The following is a 20,240-nucleotide window of genomic DNA, read 5'->3' as shown; positions in this document are numbered from 1 at the left end:
CACATAGTCCTTACCTTGCTTGTATGAAATCACATAAGGAAACGTCTCAATGAACTCCACCCACTTGGCATGTCGCCTACTAAACTTAGCTTGGCTTTCAAGTACCTCAATGACTCATGGTCGATTTATCACAAACTCACGTGGCCACAAGTAATGTTGCCAAGTAGGCAAAGCCCTTACCAAGGCGTATAACTCACGATCATAAGTAGAATAATTCAATGTAGCTCCACTCAATTTCTCACTAAAATATGCAATAGGCTTAGAATCTTGCATTAAGACAACCCCTATACCTTTGTCACTAGCATCACATTCAATTTCAAAGGATTTAGAAAAATCAGGTAATTACAACAAAGAAGCAGAACATAACTTATCTTTCAAGACATTAAATGCATGCTCTTGTTCTTTTCCCTAATTAAAAACCTTATCCTTTTTTATGACTTCAGTTAATGGTGCAACAATTGTACTAAAGTCCCTCACAAATCTCCTATAAAAACTAGCACGTCTATGAAAACTCCTAACTTTCGTCACGCTCTTAGGTGTAGGCCATTCTTTAACTGCTTTAATTTTATCTTCATCAACCTCAACACCCTTTGAGCTAACAACAAAACCAAGAAAGATTACTTTATCAACACAAAACGTGCATTTTGACAAATTAGCATACAATTGTTGCTCTCTAAGCACATCAAGAGAGGTTGAAAAGATCAGAATATCATCAAAATAGACCACAACAAATTTTCCATGAAAATCCTTAAAGATGTGGTTCATTAGTCTCATGAAAGTACTAGGTACATTAGTTAAACCAAACGGCATCACTAACTACTCATACAAGCCATACTTAGTTTTGAAAGCAGTTTTCCACTCATCTCCAGGATTCATTCGAATTTAGTGGTATCCATTTTTTAAATTAATTTTAGAAAATATTTTAGAACTATGCAATTGGTCAAGCATATCATCTAGACCGGGAATAGGATGGCGATACTTTACCGTTATTTTGTTGATGCCGCGACAATCCACACACACCCTCCAAGTACCATCTTTTTTTGGTACTAAGAGCACGGAAACAGAGCACGGACTCATACTTTCTCTCGCAAATCCCTTTTCAAGTAACTCTTCTACTTGTCTTTGTAGTTCCCTTGTTTCATCGGGATTGCTTCTATAAGCAGGCCTATTCGGCAGTTGAGATCCAGGCACAAAGTCAATTTAATGTTCTATTCCTCTCAAAGGAGGTAACCCCTTAGGGATATCCTCAGGAAAGACATCGTCAAAATCCTGCAAAAGTTTTGAAATAACACTAGGCAAAGAAGGAGTTAAATCGTTAGTGTTAATCATAACTTCCCTATACGTAAGCAAGATGACGGGCAACCCCTCTTTTCTTGCAAGTAAACACTCTTTGGCTTTTGCAAGGCTCACTATTTTCTCACCCTTAGCCTCTTTCCTCTCACCAATTCTTTCTTTTTTATCACTCTTTCCCACCTTTTCTTTTCTCTCGCTGCCCTCTCTCTCCCCACGCTTCACTTGATTTTTCCTCTCTTTCTATTTTCTTATTCTCTTTTTTGGATCCCTCCCCATATTTCCCCATTGTTTCTTTCAATTATTGTTGGTCTTCATACACTTGGGAAGGAGTTAAGGGTACAAGAATATACTTCTTCCCCTTATGTTCACGAGAGTACTTATTTCTCCTTCCACAATGGGAAGCATATCTATTATATTGTCAGGGTCGTCCCAATAAAATATGACAAACTTGCATTGGTACAACATCACAGAGAACTTCATCAGAATACTCCCCAATAGAAAAAGAAATCATGCATTGTTTACTCACCTTGAGCTCTCCACATTCACTCAACCATTGGAGCTTGCAATTGGTCTCTGATACGCTCAAATTACACCTATTAATGGTATAACGTGGACGTTGTCAAATATAGTAACCCAACAAGGTTAGGGTCGAATCCCACAGAGAACAATATGTAGGCAATTTAAGCAGATTAGGAATTGTCACTAACAATAGCTAGACCGAACGCATCAATGGTGGTTTTTTTTTATAAGGTTTTGATAAAATACGAAAATATAAATTCTAATCTAGAAAGCAAGTAAATTGATCAATGGCCACAAGTAAGGAACTAAGGAATCTATTTCTCAAGTAACGATCCAATCTATTTCACGAATTATAAACAATAGCAAGTTTATTTTATTTAGCCTCGGATAATGACTCTAAATTAACTTCTCCCAAAGATTAACTAGACAAAGAAAATTGAAGATCCCTCAAGCAATTAGGAGCATTAAGAACACCCGAAAATGGCTACAAGTGGTATCGCCTATTCCTAGGTCAATTTCCATTAAATTGAGGGTTAACGCCCCAAATTCATGTTAATTATTCTATCCCAACCCCGTTCTTCCTCTTTCGAGTTTCAAACAAAGTAAATGGGAGAGTCCTAGGGTTAGCTACTCCCTTGAGAAATGTTGAACAAGAATAATTAAAATAACAATAACTTACTTGATTAAAAATAATGTCGATCAATAAATAAGCACAACAAGAGTTTCAATCTCAATTGTCACCAAGAAATTCCCATAAACAAGGTTCAAATAAAAGAAAGAATATTTACGTAGGAACCTTAGCCTCCAAACTTGTGTTTTTTTTTTTCCAAAGATAATTTTACAATGTTCCCAGTTGGCTTTTAAATGAACTGGACTAGAAAAATCGTCAAAATCCAAGTTCTGCTCTGACTGGGCCTAAAGGCCTTCAGCCCGAACGCGCCACGTTGCAGCGCGAACGCGTGGATGACGTCAGCACCCCATGCTCTTCTTCAACGCGAATGCTTGAGAAACTGGCGCCAACGCGTAAAGTAATGGACGCGCGTGGGCACGAACGCATGACATTCCTACGCGAACTCGCAGGCTAAATTTCCAACAAAATTTCCAGGATCTCCAATTCTTCTAGTGATCAACTCTTTTTCCTCTTTTTTGCTTGTTTTCCACACTTAGGCTTTAGGGACCTCGTATTTCCTGAAACATAATAAAAATCACATAAAATCACATAGACTTGCTTAAAAACAAGTAAAACTTATAGCCGAATAGCATCAATTGTGGCGTAAAATCACGCCACATCAGTCTCCACCACGTATACGCTCACCATGTTAGCACAACTACCATTGTCAATAATCATGTCATGACCCAATTTACGGCTCGTGTGGGCTCCTACCTTATTCTCATCTAGTAGGCGAACCCTTCCCAACCAACCTTTTATGGAAGCTCGTTTTCAATGTAACAACTGATGAAAATGAACATTAAGTAAGAAACATAAATTTAGAAATTACAACTTCCCGGGACCTAGTCTAGACATGTACAAGAGCTTTTACGATGCAGAAGAGTAAACTTAAAATAAAATGACACAACTTCTGCCTTGGAATAAGATACACAGAAGCTGTAGGGAGATGTATGCCACTTCCGCTATCGAAACTTCCACGCCATAACCTGAAACATATCTACACCTCGAAAAGGATGTAGCAAGAGTAGCATCAGTACACCACACGTACTGGTAAGCATCATAGGCCGACTAAGATTAGTTCACGCAATGCGATATAGAATCGATCAGAATTAACAGATAAGTACAGTCGTAACACCTTTTCAAATCCTACCCATACTTAAACAGATCCGACATAACATACTCATATCCTTTTACCATTACCACGTTAACGTAACAACAGGAAGTAAGGACTAACAGACAACAAACAGTTATATTCAAGACAGACCCCTAAACCAACTAACCCATAGCAATTAATAAAAAACAGACATCAAACATCCATACCCACCAATACTAAGTGGAACCACTAATCCTTACCTTTTTCCTCCATAATCTGACAGACTCGTAAATTGACAAATAGACATGATAGCACAGCTCACATCAGATGTTAGTCAATAATCACTTAACAATACAAGTAAAACTAAACAAAAACAATGCAACCAACGACAGCTTCTTAACCGTACTTCCAAACCCGAGCCATGCTAGATGGAATTACTCCAACACCACTTTTTCCCATTTGTCAACGACGCCACGATGTTACACGTAAACACAATCGCCCGTAACTAGAATAACATCATCAAACAAAGAACAACCATCAACCACTCACAGGGATATGATAAGTCCAGTCATCAACCAACCACAGGAATAATATGAGTCCAATGCAATGAAATGCAATAATCATAATATCACATCCGTGTATATATATGCTAAATGGTAATGTTTTCCCAATTAGCCATGACCTGCAAGGGGACCCATGGTGTCCATGTACCACTCGCTTCGGAACTGACCTCGGATCTCGAGCCCATAACTAGGCCACATCCTCAACCCCTGTCAAATGTGCCTTTCCATATGTATTCTTTCTGTATCTCATCATAATATTCAACGTATTTCTAGTCTAACAATCAATATGGAATATGATCAGCCAACAATAACATGTCAAGAAATACAAGGCATCAAGCCACAAGTCATATCAAGACCCAAGTAAATTAACTCATCCACATAGCGAATGTGTAATTATCTCAATTAACAAGAAGAGTATATATGAACTCCTTCCTTCTTATGACACAACAATTACACCTCAGGTTTCAGTACATAAAGTAATGGCAACAAGCCCACATAATTAATCAATCAATCGCATACCAACCTAGGTATTTCCAACTAGATTTCATGTCCGAAGACCTAATCATGCTTTCTCCCTTCAATTCTATACATATATACGACTCACTAATTAAAGTCTAACTCAAGTAAATCATAACCTACCTCAATGCCGAGCAACTTTCACGAATGTCCATAGAATCTTCACTTTCTCGTTTCTGACTGGAGGCTTTGACGGAGAAGTCTAGAAACTATCACGAAATCGAGAACGAGAGTCAAACTTAAGCATACATAGTAGTCTAGACTCCATAATTACTAGTCTTTATACTTCATAGGAAATAACCTTTCCCTTCATGTTCCCAATTCAATAGGTCAAGACTTAATCCATTCTCTAAATATTGAAAGAATCATTATTCGTGTTTTAGTTTATCATCCTAAAACAAGAATCTATGCAAAGTTTTTGAAAATACAAGATTTCTGGTCAAGATTACCCGTTACACTTTTCTAGGGTGGAAACAATGATAAAGACCCCATATTTATTAATCCCACGAGATAAAGCTTACAGAAGAAGAATTTTCTTTGAAGATAATAGCATGAAGAGTGTTTGAAGGTTACCTTTCTCAAGCCTCTAAGTGTTCTATTCAGAAATCCTCCCAGGTGTTGGCCTAGAATAGGGTTTTGTGGAAAAGTGGGATTAAATCCCGAAATAAGGTTTTTCAGCTGGGTCTGGTTCATGTCGACCGCTGCAGTGGTCTGATTGTCCGTTGGGGCAGACTCACTGCGTCGGTTCCCCAACCGCTGCGGCGAAACGGCCCTGCTAGACCCTACACTTTTAGTTCTAACCGACTCGACTATAGTTAAAATTGAACGTAAAATTTTCCCCGCGGACTAGTCATACCACAAATCAACTTGGTTCTCATACACAGGCTGCGAAAAGTCTAATAACGACCAGACAGGTCGTTATAAATCATAGAGCAAATTTTACCCTTTATCCCAAATCGTGTATGAAAAATATTTTCTCTCTGTGCCTTATCAAGCTCTCCCATATTAATGTTCATAAGACGCCTAACTACCTCCAGAAAAGTTCCCTCAGCATGAGGATCCATAACTCTCTCTTTCTCACTCCCAACATCCTCTTCTTCTTCTTCTCCCTCACTTTTTTCACTGTCATATTCCCCATTATCTTTAATTAAGATAGTTCTTCTATTTGGACATTCAAGCGCCTTATGTCCCCTCCCCTGATATTTTTGACATTGTATCGCACTAGAAGGTGTAGAAGTTTTTGTGTTAAAAGTTTTACCTCCATCTTTGGCCTCCCATTTACCTTTTCCCTTATCATCTTGTGCTCTAGGCGGAGTTTTCTCCTCATGTGTTAACCATGGCCTCCTTGGAGCTATAGTAGATCGATTTTTCCATGAGCTAACTTGTTGCTTACTTTTAATCTATTTTTCTACTTTTTCAGCCTACTCTACTAACTCATCTAAGTTTACATATTGTTGCAATTCTACTCTATCAGCTATTTCTCCATCTAACCCATACCTAGCCATAGTGGCTTCCTCTTCTTCATTACAATTTTCTCGGATCATAGCCATATCCATAGCCTTAAAATAATCATCCACAGACTTAGAACCTTGCCTAAGAGTTTGAAGGTGTTGTTGCATATCTCTTTGGAAGTGTGATGGCACAAAACGCTTCCTCATAACCCTCCTCATCTTATCCCATGTCGCAACAAGCGGTTCTCCATTGTCTAGTTTGTCTCTGCTAAATTTCTTCCACCAACTAACAAAGATAGTCAGAAAATTCAACCACAACAAGTTTAACCTTCTTACCTTCAGAGTAGTTATGACAGTCAAAGATGGCATCCACCTTTCTCTCCCAATCAAGGTACAAGTCTGGATCTCTTGTTCCCTTGAAAGTAGGGATCTTCATCTTAATGCTACTAAGATTGTCATCCTCAGCCCTAGCTCGTGGTGCCCTTTTTTCGTTCCTCCTTTGGTAAGCTTCCTCAAATTCGTCCTCATTATCTCCAAACTAATCCTCACCTTGTTGGAATTGAGGACGTCGAACAGCTTGTCTCCTAACCTGAGGAATCGAATGTTGTTGGATTCTCCTCACATCGGCTATGTTCACCGGATTAGGTGAATTTTGTGCTGCCTTTAACGCTTCAAGTCAGGCGGTAATCATTCTGAGCATCTCAACTAAGTTGTTATTTTGAGTGCCTGTTTCACTCTCCTTTCCTGTTTGAGACATCTCGAAGTAAATATTAAAGAACAAATATATCTCAATTTGGCTTTTTTCCTCAATTGATCTCACCCTCTCTTGCCTTTTTCCACTCAAATTACTACCTTTGGTTGGTTCCTTTAGGATTTATATATAAACCCTACTAGTAACAATCCTTTAGAAGTAAGATGTAGAGAAAAAAAATTACCACTCCCAGACGGATTGGGTTTGGTGAGACAAGAAAAAGACCAATTTGTATGAAAAGAAAAAAAAAATCCCAAATTTCCCCTCTTCTTGGTTTTCCTTCTTGATGTTGGAAAAACAAGAAACACAATAAATATGGAGTTTCTTAATTTGCAAGATTTTTTTTTCTTTTTTGCAATTTAGCTTCACTATTTTAAGCTACTAAAAACAAGGTGTTTTTTTTTTTTTTTTTTTTTTTTTTGCTACGAAACTCCCAAGATTATCAAGAACGGAACTTTGATAGCACCGCTCTGATACCACTTGATAAGAATCGGGTTACTTGAATAAAACAAGATTATAATGCGGAAGCGAAAATACGAAGATTAAAGACAAGAATGTAAAGATAGGCGAAATTCGAGAATAAAATCCCCAAATTTCAAGATTAAGTGATAAGAACCCTAATTGATCTTAGTATTCAAAATTAGCGGATTAAAACTAATTATGATACTAATAGAGTCAATTCAAGAACTTGTATCAAAAGGTGATCTAGACCCCTATTTCGAAGGAATTAGAGACAATAACTAGTATAAGACTAATTACCTTCTTTAATTTACGAATAAGAACCAAAGATATCAAATACGAATTAATCTTACCTTTTAAAAGAATCATTCTTATAAGGTTGCAAGATAAATCCAAAATAGCCACACACAAAGGTGTAAAGAAGAGAAACTCTCAATAATAATAATATTTTTCTCATGAAAATAACAAAATTCACCCCTCTTTACAGGGGAAACTTATCCCAAATAGAATGAGATTAGAATCTACTTTTATGAAAATAATTAAATACTAAAACCTAACTAGGAAACTTTAAACTAGGAAAACATATAAATAATTCCAAACTTATTCCTAAAGAAATAAGGAAAAGTTGCCTAACTTTAGGCACTTCATACGTGTGCTTTTGCTGCCCATTTTTGGCCAGAATTTCAGCCCTTTTATGGGCTTGATTTTCAGCTCACTGGGGCTTCATGTGGGCCTCATTCTTCCTCCTCTTGGACTTGGACTTGAATCATAAATATGTGCAGCACTTAGCCCTTTCTTCTCCATAATTCTTGGACTCGTTCTTAGTTTTTTCTTCCATGATAAGTATCTTCTTGATTTCCAATTGAAGCCCAGCAACCTTCACTTGCATTTGCTAGCTTGTGACCTTGAAGACGATCTTCTTAGGGCTCCTATAGCGTCATCCTTGACCATGGAGCTATCATATCTTGAAAGCTGAAAGGCTTGAAACTTCAATATTTGAGGTTATGAGGTGGACATTATGTTGTGTGACTAATTCTTTTCAACACCAAATTCTCCTTCAAGTTTTTTCCTCTTTGTACAACATAATTATCCAAAAACTAACTTTTGTTTTGAACTAATTCTTCACACAGTGCAGTTTCTGACCATTTCTTATCGTTTATCAATATCATATTACGCGCAAAGATTATTAGCAATGGAAAATAGAGTTGGTAATATTTGAAGCTTGGGCTGCAAGGTGGATTCTTTATTTAGTATTAAATTATAATGCTCTGTTTTTACGCCTTAAATTTGTTGAATTTCATTGCTATCACTTTTTGTCCAAATTGTTGCCTTTGGACTTAGATTTTATGCATTTTATGTGCTTTTTTTATGTGCATACAATAGTTTATTAGTACGTTATTTACTGCGAGTAACAGAAGAAGGTAAATGAAACGTGAAGAAATATTACTATCAAAATGGCTTAATCATTTCAAGAAATTTGGGGACGACCTAAAGACAATTAAAGATAAAGAGATATTATCACCGGATAGTGTTGAAGCAGCTAAGGAGTGGTCCAAACTTCTTGCAAGTCAAGAAAGTCTTCAATTTTTTATTAAGTGATTAGTTATAATTTTTCCTTCAAATAGACATTATTCACTCTGAAAATGCTTGTGAAAATTATCTAATAACAATATATTCAAACCCTAGGTTAATGAAAAAAGCTAATGTTCTATTGAATTACTATTTAAAAGTTTGAAATTAAGTTTTTATATCACTCTATATGATGATATGAACTTACAACGTTAGATATGTATTCATTATTATAATAATTTTGATTTATAGAAAATTAAGGCTGGTTAAGGGAAGTGGTCTGGGGCTAACGACCACGTGCTATGTTCTTATGTCCTTTTTTTCTTTTCTTTTTGTATATCATTTTTATGCTTATTAGGATGTTAGTTCACATTTATATTGTAAAGTTTTCTTTTCTCGGTAGAAATACATGTACTAAACTAAATGTGGACATTAATGTGTATATCTTTATTTACTAATTATCTACCGTATTCCTTTTAAATATATTTTTCATAATTAAAAAAACATAATTATAAGAGAAATATATTTTATAACCGCGCGAAGCGCGAGCCTTTTCACTAGTGTTATATACATATGGGGAGTTGCACCTTCTGCGAGCTGTCCCACAACTTCATTCTTTTCTTCCTGTTCCACTTCCCTTAGGGGTCGTTTGGTAGGAGGATAAGTTATCCCATGTAGATAGGATTGGGTGGGATAAGATGGGATTACTAATCCCACCCTTTACGTGGGATTACTAATCCTACCGTATCCTACCTTTTATCCCATCTACATGGGATTGGATGAATATCAAAAAAGTTATTCCACCAACCAAACATAGGATTAATTTCAATCCTATTGGATTAATAATCCAGTCCATCCTACTAAATGACCCCTTAGTGGACAATTATGTAAAGTATTTGATTGATTTCTTATCGATTTCCAACCAACTTTGAAAATAAATGACTTACTACGATCAAATCAAATGATTTAATTTTGAATTACAAATTAAGCTAAGAATATAAATGTATATCACATATAACAATACTACAAAAGTTAAAGTGATATGTACCGTTAATGTTGTATTTACCGTTAATGTTGTATTTATTCTTTTAGTACAAACATTGTGTGTAAGTAAATCTTTTTGGGTGAAAATGCATGAGTATATCTCTATGTTTTGATGATTGAAACTTCAATTTCAAGAAAGAAAAAAGAAGAATCTTATCTCGAGAAACTGAGTCCTAGTAATTATATATGATGAACTTATCACTTTTGTTCTTTGTTTCACTTTTTGAATGGGAAATTGTGTTAGAGATAGCTATCGAGTTGTCTTGTACCGAGTACATGATTGATCACTACAATGATAAAAGGAACAGCCATTAATTGTGACTTCCCAAGTTGGTGCATGCATGGTGGTCGCCCACCACTAACTGCATTTTGGACACATTGGCTATTTGTTGGTAAAAGCAACTGAATATTTGTATTTATGAATTCAATTTTTTCAATATATAGGGGAATAACAATGGGTATGATATGCATAAGATGTAAATAGGCAACTTGATGGTTTTGGACCACCTTGACCTCTGCAATTGGGTCACTAAATAAGTGACGAAGATCAAATGCCCACCAAGAATCAGGGTGGTATGTAATTAAACTCGATTCATTCGTGTTCGCTTTAGATAAATTTACTAAAGAAATAAAGTGCTATCTATCAAAGAGTTTTATATTCTAAGACTTAATTTCGAGATTTTTAATTTAAGGTGAAGGAATTTCAACACCCCCCTCGACAATATCTTTGGTGGTTAAAAGTATTAAAAATTCAAGCCTCTTTCTATCCGTACTCGCAGTGATACTAAAATTGTAAGTCTCACCTTACTCTATTCACTTTTTTTTACTCAAAAATTAAAAGTAGTCGCCTTAAACATGGCGAGAAGAATTTCAATTATTATATTATCTGTTAAGTTTATATTTTAATTAGAAGCACAATTATTAGAATATTTTTTCAAAATAAAATTGTCACATAATTTATAGGTGCGATGGGTGCAATTTCGATTCGACACTGATTACCCTTCCATAGGTCACACCAAAAACTTCAAGTGGTGTAGTTTAAACACCTTGCGCGAATAAATTTTAACCTAAAACGATTAAGTTAGCAGGGCCTTTTGATTAATCCGCCGTATCATTCATACTAGGTCAGCTGCATATGCAAACCGTGCTAGAAATAGCAACTTCAACACTTTATTCTGCATTTATCACATCCTGTGTTTCTAATTTATATGAATCTACACTGAGACAAGAATTAGGCAAAGATATAATTAAGCCCACATGGAGATCGATCAGCAGAAAGTGCTAAACTAAGTGGACCATCATATCATGTGGCTACCTGCTGCCCATTTGGATTCCAAAACGGATCAAAATGGAGACCAACTGATGAAATCAAAGGGGTTCCCCTTGATCCAATTATCTTGATCCTCACACTATAAGCATTATTCACCATCCTTTTTTCTAGTCTGTGAAGCTTCTTGTATCCTATTGTGCTTCCATTTGCAATTTTCATCCCATCTACATAAATTTCATGCCTTTTGACCCTTTGTCCTAGCCCAATTGCTTCTTGAATCCTTACCACGTTAAACCTCAACGGCTTACTCTTCGTTTTGAACTCAATCCAATGGTCGTCTTTATCATCTCTTGGAGCCCAATACGTCCACAAATGGTCATTGTCTAGCACATTTTCGGGTCCGAAACCTCGATCTTTACCTCCCCTCTGACTACTTGCTTTTATCGAACACTTGGTGGCCAAATTGGTGGAGAATATTGTGTCAATTGCATTTCTAAATTCTTTTAATCTTTGTACATCGCTGTCGGATATTAATCCTTGCGTATTAGGAGGCACGTTAAGTAGCAATACGCAATTTCGCCCGATGGAATTGTAGTAAATTTCGAGCAAGTCACTTAAGTTCTTTGATGCTTGTGATTTATGCCAAAACCATCCTTCTCGAATGGATACATCACATTCTGGTGGTAGCCAATCTGTCCCCTTTGGGTCTCCGGTGTTGAGATAACTGCATTATTTAGATCAACAAAGAAAGCATTTAGGACAACATCAAGAGTTCAAATTATGTTTGTGATACAAATTTCATTTTCAGTCTGTTTAAAAAGAGTGTGACAGTTCTATATTTTGAAATAACTTAGTATATACTTTTTACTTTTTCATTTTATCCTTAATGACATGATTTTATTGGCACACATTGATGTCGTAAAATATTTAAGACCACAAATTTCAAAAATCTTTCTTTATTTATTAAATGTTGCACCAGTGAAACAAGTTCACATAAAATGAAATTAAACGTCTATATCCACAGTTTTTCTAATGGCTATAGAAAAATGCCAAAGAAAAAAAGGAAAAGAACTAACGAAGAAAAGTGGAAGAAAGATTGAATTGATGAAAAATATGTAACTCTTTGTTCTATCGCCATTGTTTCCTTGTTCCACTTGTGTTCTAGGAGTCAAGAATGTCCGAACCCAACTCCTCTCCAGTACTTCATCTATCCATTTTGTCCAGTACATTGCTAGTTTTATGACAGCTGTCCATTTAATGATCCAAGGGTCACTATTAATTTAATTAAAATAACCCCTTAAACCATGGTTAAGACCTAATTACTTACAGATGATTACCAACTACCGAAAAATATTGCTAGAGATTTATTTTAGATTGGAAAGAGATTATCTTACCATGATTAGAATTCACTCAAGAGATCAGAAACAATGATAAATTTACTTCTCTGTCGTTCTTTGTTGGCAACCAAAAAGGAAAATAAACTCATTTCATGGACTTTATAAAAAACTTTTGTCATGGTTTAAGCCTCCAAAAATGGCTAAACATCCCTCTTTCCCCTCCCCAAATCACAAGCAATTTGAAAATATTATATCAAAATTAGCGCATGCTGCTCGGTGGTATTGGACCACTTCAATGGCATTGTGCCAGCCCTCATAGACCATGACAAAAGTTCAATTAAGAATATTTAACAGTTGTACCAGTGATCAAGAATTTTTAAGAGATGTACCAATTAAGACTGTGTACCAATTAAGAGTTAAGACTATGTACCAGTTAAGATGATAAATATATGAAAACATGAGTTCAAGAATATTACTGAAACAATCTATGAAACAATATTTAGCCTCCGTGAGGTTGTGAGTTGGGGAGGGGAAAGAGGGATGTTTAGCTATTTTTGGAGGCTTAAAACATGACAAAAGTCTTAAAAATGTCCATGAAATGAGTTTATTTTTCCTTTTTGGTTGCCAACAAAGAACGAGCGAGAACTAAGCTTATCAATGTTTCTCTCTTGAGTGAGTTCTAATCATGGTAAGATAATCTCTTTCCAATCTAAAATAAACCTCTAGCAATAATTTTCGGCAGTTAAAATCATCCGTAAGTATTGGATCTTAACCATGGGTTAAGGGGTTATTTTAATTAACTTAATAGCGACCCTTGGATCACTAAATGGACAGGTGTCATAAAACTAGCAATGTACTGGACAAAATGGATGAAGTAATGGAGAGGAGAGGGTTCAGAATGTCCCACCAAATGCCTGGACGTGAAAGGCACTATCTCACATATTGACATGTAACTTCTTGCTTTTCATACAATGGGTGGTTAATGTAACCAACTTAGTACTGTTTACTAGTGACGTCTTTTCCTTTAACCAAAAATCGAATTTCTGTGGGCACACTATATGCTTAATGAGTAAAGTTATACAGCTAGCACAAACAATATTAAGGACAATAATTGTATTTAGGTTGGGAAAAATAAAGGTTACGTACTCAACGTTACTAGCGCCAATGGACAACAATGTTCGGTTGATAGTGGACCAACTTGTGCTTCCGGCGAATCCGTTCTCATTTCCGACCCATCTGACCCCTGGTCCGGCATCGGAAAATATGTTGATTGCGCTCTGTAATTCCTTCACCATTGCGAACCAATCGTCGAAGTAGTACGTCATGTTTGGTGCGTTCGAACCCTTTGCTCCATCAAACCAAATCTCTTTAACATCTCCATATCTTTCAAACATTAAAAAGAAAAAGTTCAGTTCCAGTATTTTTTGTGTAACATGTAAAATTTAGAATTGAAAATGACCTTTAAAGAGCACCAATAAGAATGTGGGAGGAAGTCCTGAGAAAGGAGAAACTCCTATTAAAAGTACTTCTCCTTTGACGTGCTTTCATAGAACCGAGTTTGAATTAATTAGTTGGATCGATGAATTTTGCATATTGAATAATTTAAGAACTTAACTTCAATTCCTAAAATACAACAAAGGAGTGGGAAAAAAAAGGTACATTTACACAGTGTACCTATTAGCTAAAAAATTTACATTAAAATGCTTATTTTAAAAAATATTACACTCCATACCAATAAAAACAAAATTACTCCCTCCGTAAAATCAAAAAAATTATGCTTGGATTTTGACTTAGCGCGAGTTTAAAACAAAGGAAGACTTTTTGAAATGTGGTAAAAACAAGTCTTAGATATTTGTATGAATGTAAATCATCTCATAAATTTAAATTGTTTAAATATAGAAAGGTCGTCTTTTTTGGACAGAATAAACTGGAAAGGAAGATATTCTTTTTGGGACGGAGGGAGTGTAATATATCTATGTACGTTGTAGTCCTTGGAGATGTACAATTCTCATGTTACAATATGGCATACAATAGCGTGATTCAACTATTGTTACTGTTGTGCGCCATTAAGGTATACAAATGTGAATTGTATATCTCTAAGGTATACCGCGTATATAACTGTAGCGGTATAAGCTTTTAAGGGGACAATTTTGTAAACAGGTACAGGAGAGTAGATATTTTATTACGACTAGGTAATCATAAAAATAAAAATAAAAACATAAAGATTAAGCCTTACTTATCGAGAAGTTCTTGTAGTTGGGCCAAATAGTGTTCATTGTACTCCTTAGTTAGGCCATATGTCTTATCATGGCGATCCCACGGAGAAAGGTACAAACCAACGTCCACGCCACGAGCCTTAGCAGCATTAACAAATTCTCGGACAACATCACCTTGGCCATTCTTCCAAGGACTTCTTATAACTGAATGATCTGTGTATTTAGAAGGCCATAAACAGAAACCATCGTGGTGTTTAGCAGTGAGTATCACAAGTGACACTCCTGCTTTAACCGCCGTGTCAACCCATTGGTTGGCATCTAGGCTGGTCGGGTTGAATACAGCAGGATTTTCATGGCCGGTGCCCCATTCGCTATCCGTGAACGTATTGACACCAAAATGAAGGAACATAATGAGCTCTCTTTGTTGCCATTTTAGTTGAGCGTAATTTGGTAATGGTAGAATTGGCAATGGAGGTGGTGTTATTTTGTCTTCTTGGCTAGGAATGATCAATTGCAATAAGGTGATAAAAAATGAGATGATTAGACATGACAAAGAACTATAAGGCTTAGCCATGGAAGTTTTTTTTTCAATGTTGATAATTATGGTCATATAATATATCAGTTGTGTGATAAATATGGAGAAGCTAGCTAGAGAATCATGAATAAGTGCCAAAGTGGGGACCTTTTTCCTTTTTTTCTTCTTGCGTAGTGTATGTACCATATATATCATAAGGAGATTCTTTATAGTAGATGGCAAGAATAAATTAAAAAGGTATCCAGGCCAGCTGGAGGGGGAAGCAACTAAAGCAATTGCTTTAGCCCCCCGCCCCCCCCCCCCCCCCCAAAAAAAAAAATGAAGGCCCAAATTTTTTTATTTTATATATTCATTATATATTATAAAAATTATGAATAAAAAAGAGATTATATTTTATACTTCTTTTCTTGAAATGTGATAGAGGTTATTGAAATAAATAATTTCAATTTTATATTTTTTCCGTCCCCATTTACGCGACATTCTTTTCTTTTTAGTTAAGAAAAAGAATTTACATCTTTTCATATTTGATAAAAATCTAATTTTATAATTTTCGTTCTACCCTTTATGAGATGTTATAGCCACAAAATTTCTATGGCGTGTTTTAAACCAAAAGATTTTTAAAAAAAAAATCTTTCTTTTTCTCTTATACTTCGGGTCCAGTCAAACACATTCACATAAATTAAGTGTCCAGTCAAACACATTCACATAAATTAGGGAGTAATAAACATTATGCAATATAAAAGTGAACAAACTCATGACGACTTTGAAAATTTTAAGAAGACGAAGTCTCTTCTAGAATTGATTATTTCTTATTAATAGTGGATTAAACAATTTTTTTTTACTTCAAAATAGACTTGAATTGTTTTAAATGTATGGAATTATTTGACATCTACTCAGTGATACAAAATTGAAATTATTAGATTATGAGAAGTTATAAAAATATTATTGTAACCATCTATATATGTTTCTTATACAAATATTTATTTAAATTATAGTGAATAGAGCTACTAAATATTTCTAATAGTGGAAGCTAGCATGTAACTGAGTGAATAATAAAAATAGATAGACTTTAAGAAAAAAAAAAGAATTAGAATAAATATATACAAATTTTATTAGGTAAATTTATGGCCTCTTATAGAGGGTTTGCGCCACAAATTTTTGGATGGCCCCCCCCCCCCCGCCCCGACTGAAGGTATCGAGAAAAGATGAGAAATCTTGAGAAAGGTTTTGTTTGGTTGTTAAAAAAGGAAGTTAAAGGTGATGTAAATGAAATTGGTTTCTTACTTTTCTGCCTTTTTGGACCCTTTCACGGGTTGGCCTCCCAGTGTCTGCAGCATTGGACCTAAGTAATGGACACATTTCGCTGTTTCCTTCCCAAGGAAGAGTAGAAGTGTACATTATTATTCAGAAAGGAACAAGCACCTATTATACCTATCCATTTACATGTGGCCGATAATGAAAACCGTTTTGCTTAATGCCATTAACTTCTACATTAGTGAACAAGTACATTATGAACTTGAAATACAATGTCTTAATGGTAACCACTTGAAATGAAAAGGTTTTGCCCTTTTCTGTTTTATTTAATTTCTTAAGGTCATATATAAAAGGTTTAATCTAATTTTCTTACATAATTGTGCAATATTTTAGTTTTTTCTTTTTCACAGAAGTTTAGTAGAATTATTTAATTAACATTTTGAGACAGTTGCAACAGAATTCATCCTTCAAAGGAAACCAGCTGGACGAGAATCACTCGATATCCCTATCACCCGCTAGCGAAAATCACGTTTCCAACCCCCAACAACTTTCCATCACCAATTTTTACTTTTTTCATCCACCCGATATTTTCATTGGAGTCCCAACTATTCACCACCAACCCCGCTTAAGTCCATTTTAAAGCCCCAACTTTTTTCCCAACCACCCACCATCTTTAATTAAGGATGAACGGGATCATATCCATCCCACCATAACTATTGATTCTTTCGTTGATTTCACACTCAATAAGTGGTTTTATCTTTTATATCAAATAATTTATTTTATTAAATTTGTATTTATTTGTCCCAATTACTATTTAGTTACTTTTTAATTTAAATTCGTATATTTAAATTTTTTGAAAAATTTACATATTTAGAAACTATTTAAAAAATACTATAAGTCACAATAATTAACAATTTACAATATTTAAAGGACATACGAATAAATCGCGGTCAAAGATTTTTTGTTTGACTCTCAAAATCCGAACTATATCACATAAATTGGGATAGAGAGACTAATTAATAAAATGATAAGCTTACTATTAATTTCTAATATACAATAAATTTAATGTTTTGGTGAACAATGATTATGAGTTAATAATAAAGATAAATTAAACTTGAAATCAAAAGGTTTTAAATTTTCTGTTTTATTTAATTTCAAAGGTCATATATAAAAGGTTTAACTAATTTTCTTACATAATTGTGCAATATTTTAGTTTTTTCTTTTCACAGAAGTTTAGTAGAATTATTTAATTAACTTTTGTTTAGTTGTAACAGAATTCATCCTTCAAATCAAACTCAACTATCGAGAATCACTCGATATCCCTAAACACCTCAAAAAATCACGTTCTCCTTAGATGGATCCCAATCATTAAAGCTGTTGATTTTAATTTATTTAACTCATTATATCTATTTAACCAAATTCATATTTTATACTCGATCAAACATGATCCGATTAAAATAGCTATCTAATAAACCATTAACTAGAATTTATTCCAAAAACTAAAGCAGTTAAATAAAGTTATTGCTGTCTAAAAGCATAATTCTAACAAAAAATACCTATGGTAACCAGAAGCTGGTAATGAACTTTTTCATTTCGATTTCACACTGGAGAGCTGAAATCTTTAAACTCCCTGCAAAATTAATGTTTAAAATGATATAAAGATAATGCCCTCCAAGGAGTACTATTTGTCCCATGAGTGCACGATGACTCTCCCTAGTCATGTTAGGGTTTTTGCCCTGATTGTTTTGCCATATTTGACATACAATCTTTTAATTTTTTAAAAAATTTACATATTTAGAAACTATATAAAGAAATATAAGTCTCAATAATTATATTTACAATATTTAAAAGGCATACGAATAAATTTTGGACATCTATAAATTTTTTGACATCATTCTCAAAATCACAAACTATATCCACAATAGTCATTAGAGACTTTTAATAAAATGATAATTATTCTCTCCCGATTATACAATAAATTTAATATTTTGGGAAATGATTATAGTTAATAATAAAGATAAATTAAATTAGGAATTAAGTGATAAATTATCTCTTGATTTTTCAAAGTGGAGAGTAAAATTGAACATCAATTTTTAGTATAGTGGACAAGTAAAAATGAGAATTAATTTCCTAGATGGTCACCCAAGTTTACGCCTTATAAATATCACTAACGCAATATTAGGGCCATAAAAACCACTCAACTACACAACTTATGTGTCAAAATATCCTAAATACCGCAAAAGGCTCATAATACTTAATAAATGCTATGATCATTAATAGTTTTTTATTTTAATAATAAGAATATTTAACTCATTATATCAAGTCATAATATTGCATATTTAGTATACTCGATCAAACATGATCCGATTAAAATATCTGTTAAAAACCATTAACTAGAATTTATATCCAAAAACTAAAGTCATTGGTTAAATACAGTTATTGCGGCCTAAAACTACCATATTTTATTATTTTAAAATACCTATGGTAATTTGAAGCTAGTAATGTGAGTGTTGTTTTAATTATGCAACTGGATAGAAGTTTATTAATTATTTTGTCGTTTCGGGATGCAACTTGAGATAATAGTAATATATTTTGCAACCAATTTTTTTATTATTTGAAAGTTAAAATTTTAAAGTTGATTTGCTTCTTATAATAGCTTTTATATCATTTCATTATTTATGCTTGTAAAATCATCTTAGAAATTTTGTTTTCTATGAGTTTCTTTAATCATGTTTCAATTTTTAAAAAATATAAATATCTTTCATATTTTTGTGTTATTATACAATTTTTTGGACATTATAAATTAAAAATTAAAACAAAACACAAAGTATATCCACAATAGTCATTAAAGAGTTTTGCTTATTGAGAGATTATTCTCTCTGTAGTTTAATATATATATATATTTTTTTTTATATTAGTCGCTCATACCTTTTAAAACACTGATTGAAACCATATCAATATATTATTATGCCTCTTTTAGTATACATTTTTTTGTTTCTGATTTATCGTGGTTAAAGATTTGCAATTGTTAGCATTCAGACAACGCCCTGTTATTTCGATCCCAACAAGTTGTATCAAAACCAATGGTTTGATGAAGCGATGTTGAAGATGGGTTCATATCAAGCTGCAGACAATTTGACAATAATGAAGATGTTTGTCCAAAAAACAAGAAAAAAAAGTTCGAACTACTACGTGTGGAGAAACAGTTTCAACGATATTTTCAACAATCCTGCTGCTACATTTTTAGAAACAAAAACCACTTTTAACCCAAAAGGGCTCAAATACTTTTAACTTGAAAGGGCGTCATTTTCAAACATGCCAAGCAGCAGTGATGAAGATCATGTATGTGAAGAAGGTGTGTCAAATTCTGCTAGAAAATTTAGGCCAAAGCGGAGAATTGTTAGGGTATTTGTCTCGATTTTCTTACCATATTTGAGTTTTACTTTTCTTTCAAAGGAGGTCAAAGTATTACCATATAATTGTTTTTACTTTTCCTGAAAGGAACTGAAAGGAAAATATAAATCATTTCCATAATTCCTTGTCTTGGAGGAAATGTTTTGGACATCTATAAATTGAAGACATAATTATCAAACAAACCACAAAGTATCCACAATGTAGTTATTAAAGAGTTTTGCTTAGGGAAGATTATTCTCAATATAATTTAATATTTTCATTTATATTAGTTTCTCATATGTAGGTC

At 34.1% G+C, this 20,240-nt stretch overlaps 1 protein-coding gene across 1 annotated transcript; it reads right to left on the bottom strand.

The window, feature by feature from the left end:
• Positions 1-11,076: 11,076 nt before the first annotated feature.
• Positions 11,077-15,492, bottom strand: LOC132056637 (alpha-L-fucosidase 1-like). Its single transcript, XM_059448919.1, has 3 exons — positions 14,772-15,492; positions 13,682-13,918; positions 11,077-11,922 (listed from the first exon to the last, which is right to left on the bottom strand). The coding sequence occupies exons 1-3, from the start codon at positions 15,479-15,481 to the stop codon at positions 11,232-11,234; spliced, it is 1,638 nt and encodes a 545-aa protein (XP_059304902.1). The 5' UTR covers positions 15,482-15,492; the 3' UTR covers positions 11,077-11,231.
• Between the last annotated feature and the right edge of the window lie 4,748 nt (positions 15,493-20,240).

This window comes from Lycium ferocissimum, chromosome 5, assembly GCF_029784015.1.
Source record: "Lycium ferocissimum isolate CSIRO_LF1 chromosome 5, AGI_CSIRO_Lferr_CH_V1, whole genome shotgun sequence".
Taxonomy (NCBI): domain Eukaryota; kingdom Viridiplantae; phylum Streptophyta; class Magnoliopsida; order Solanales; family Solanaceae; genus Lycium; species Lycium ferocissimum.
The sequence above is the reverse complement of the archived record's forward strand: the minus strand, read 5'-3'. Positions and strand labels throughout refer to the sequence as shown.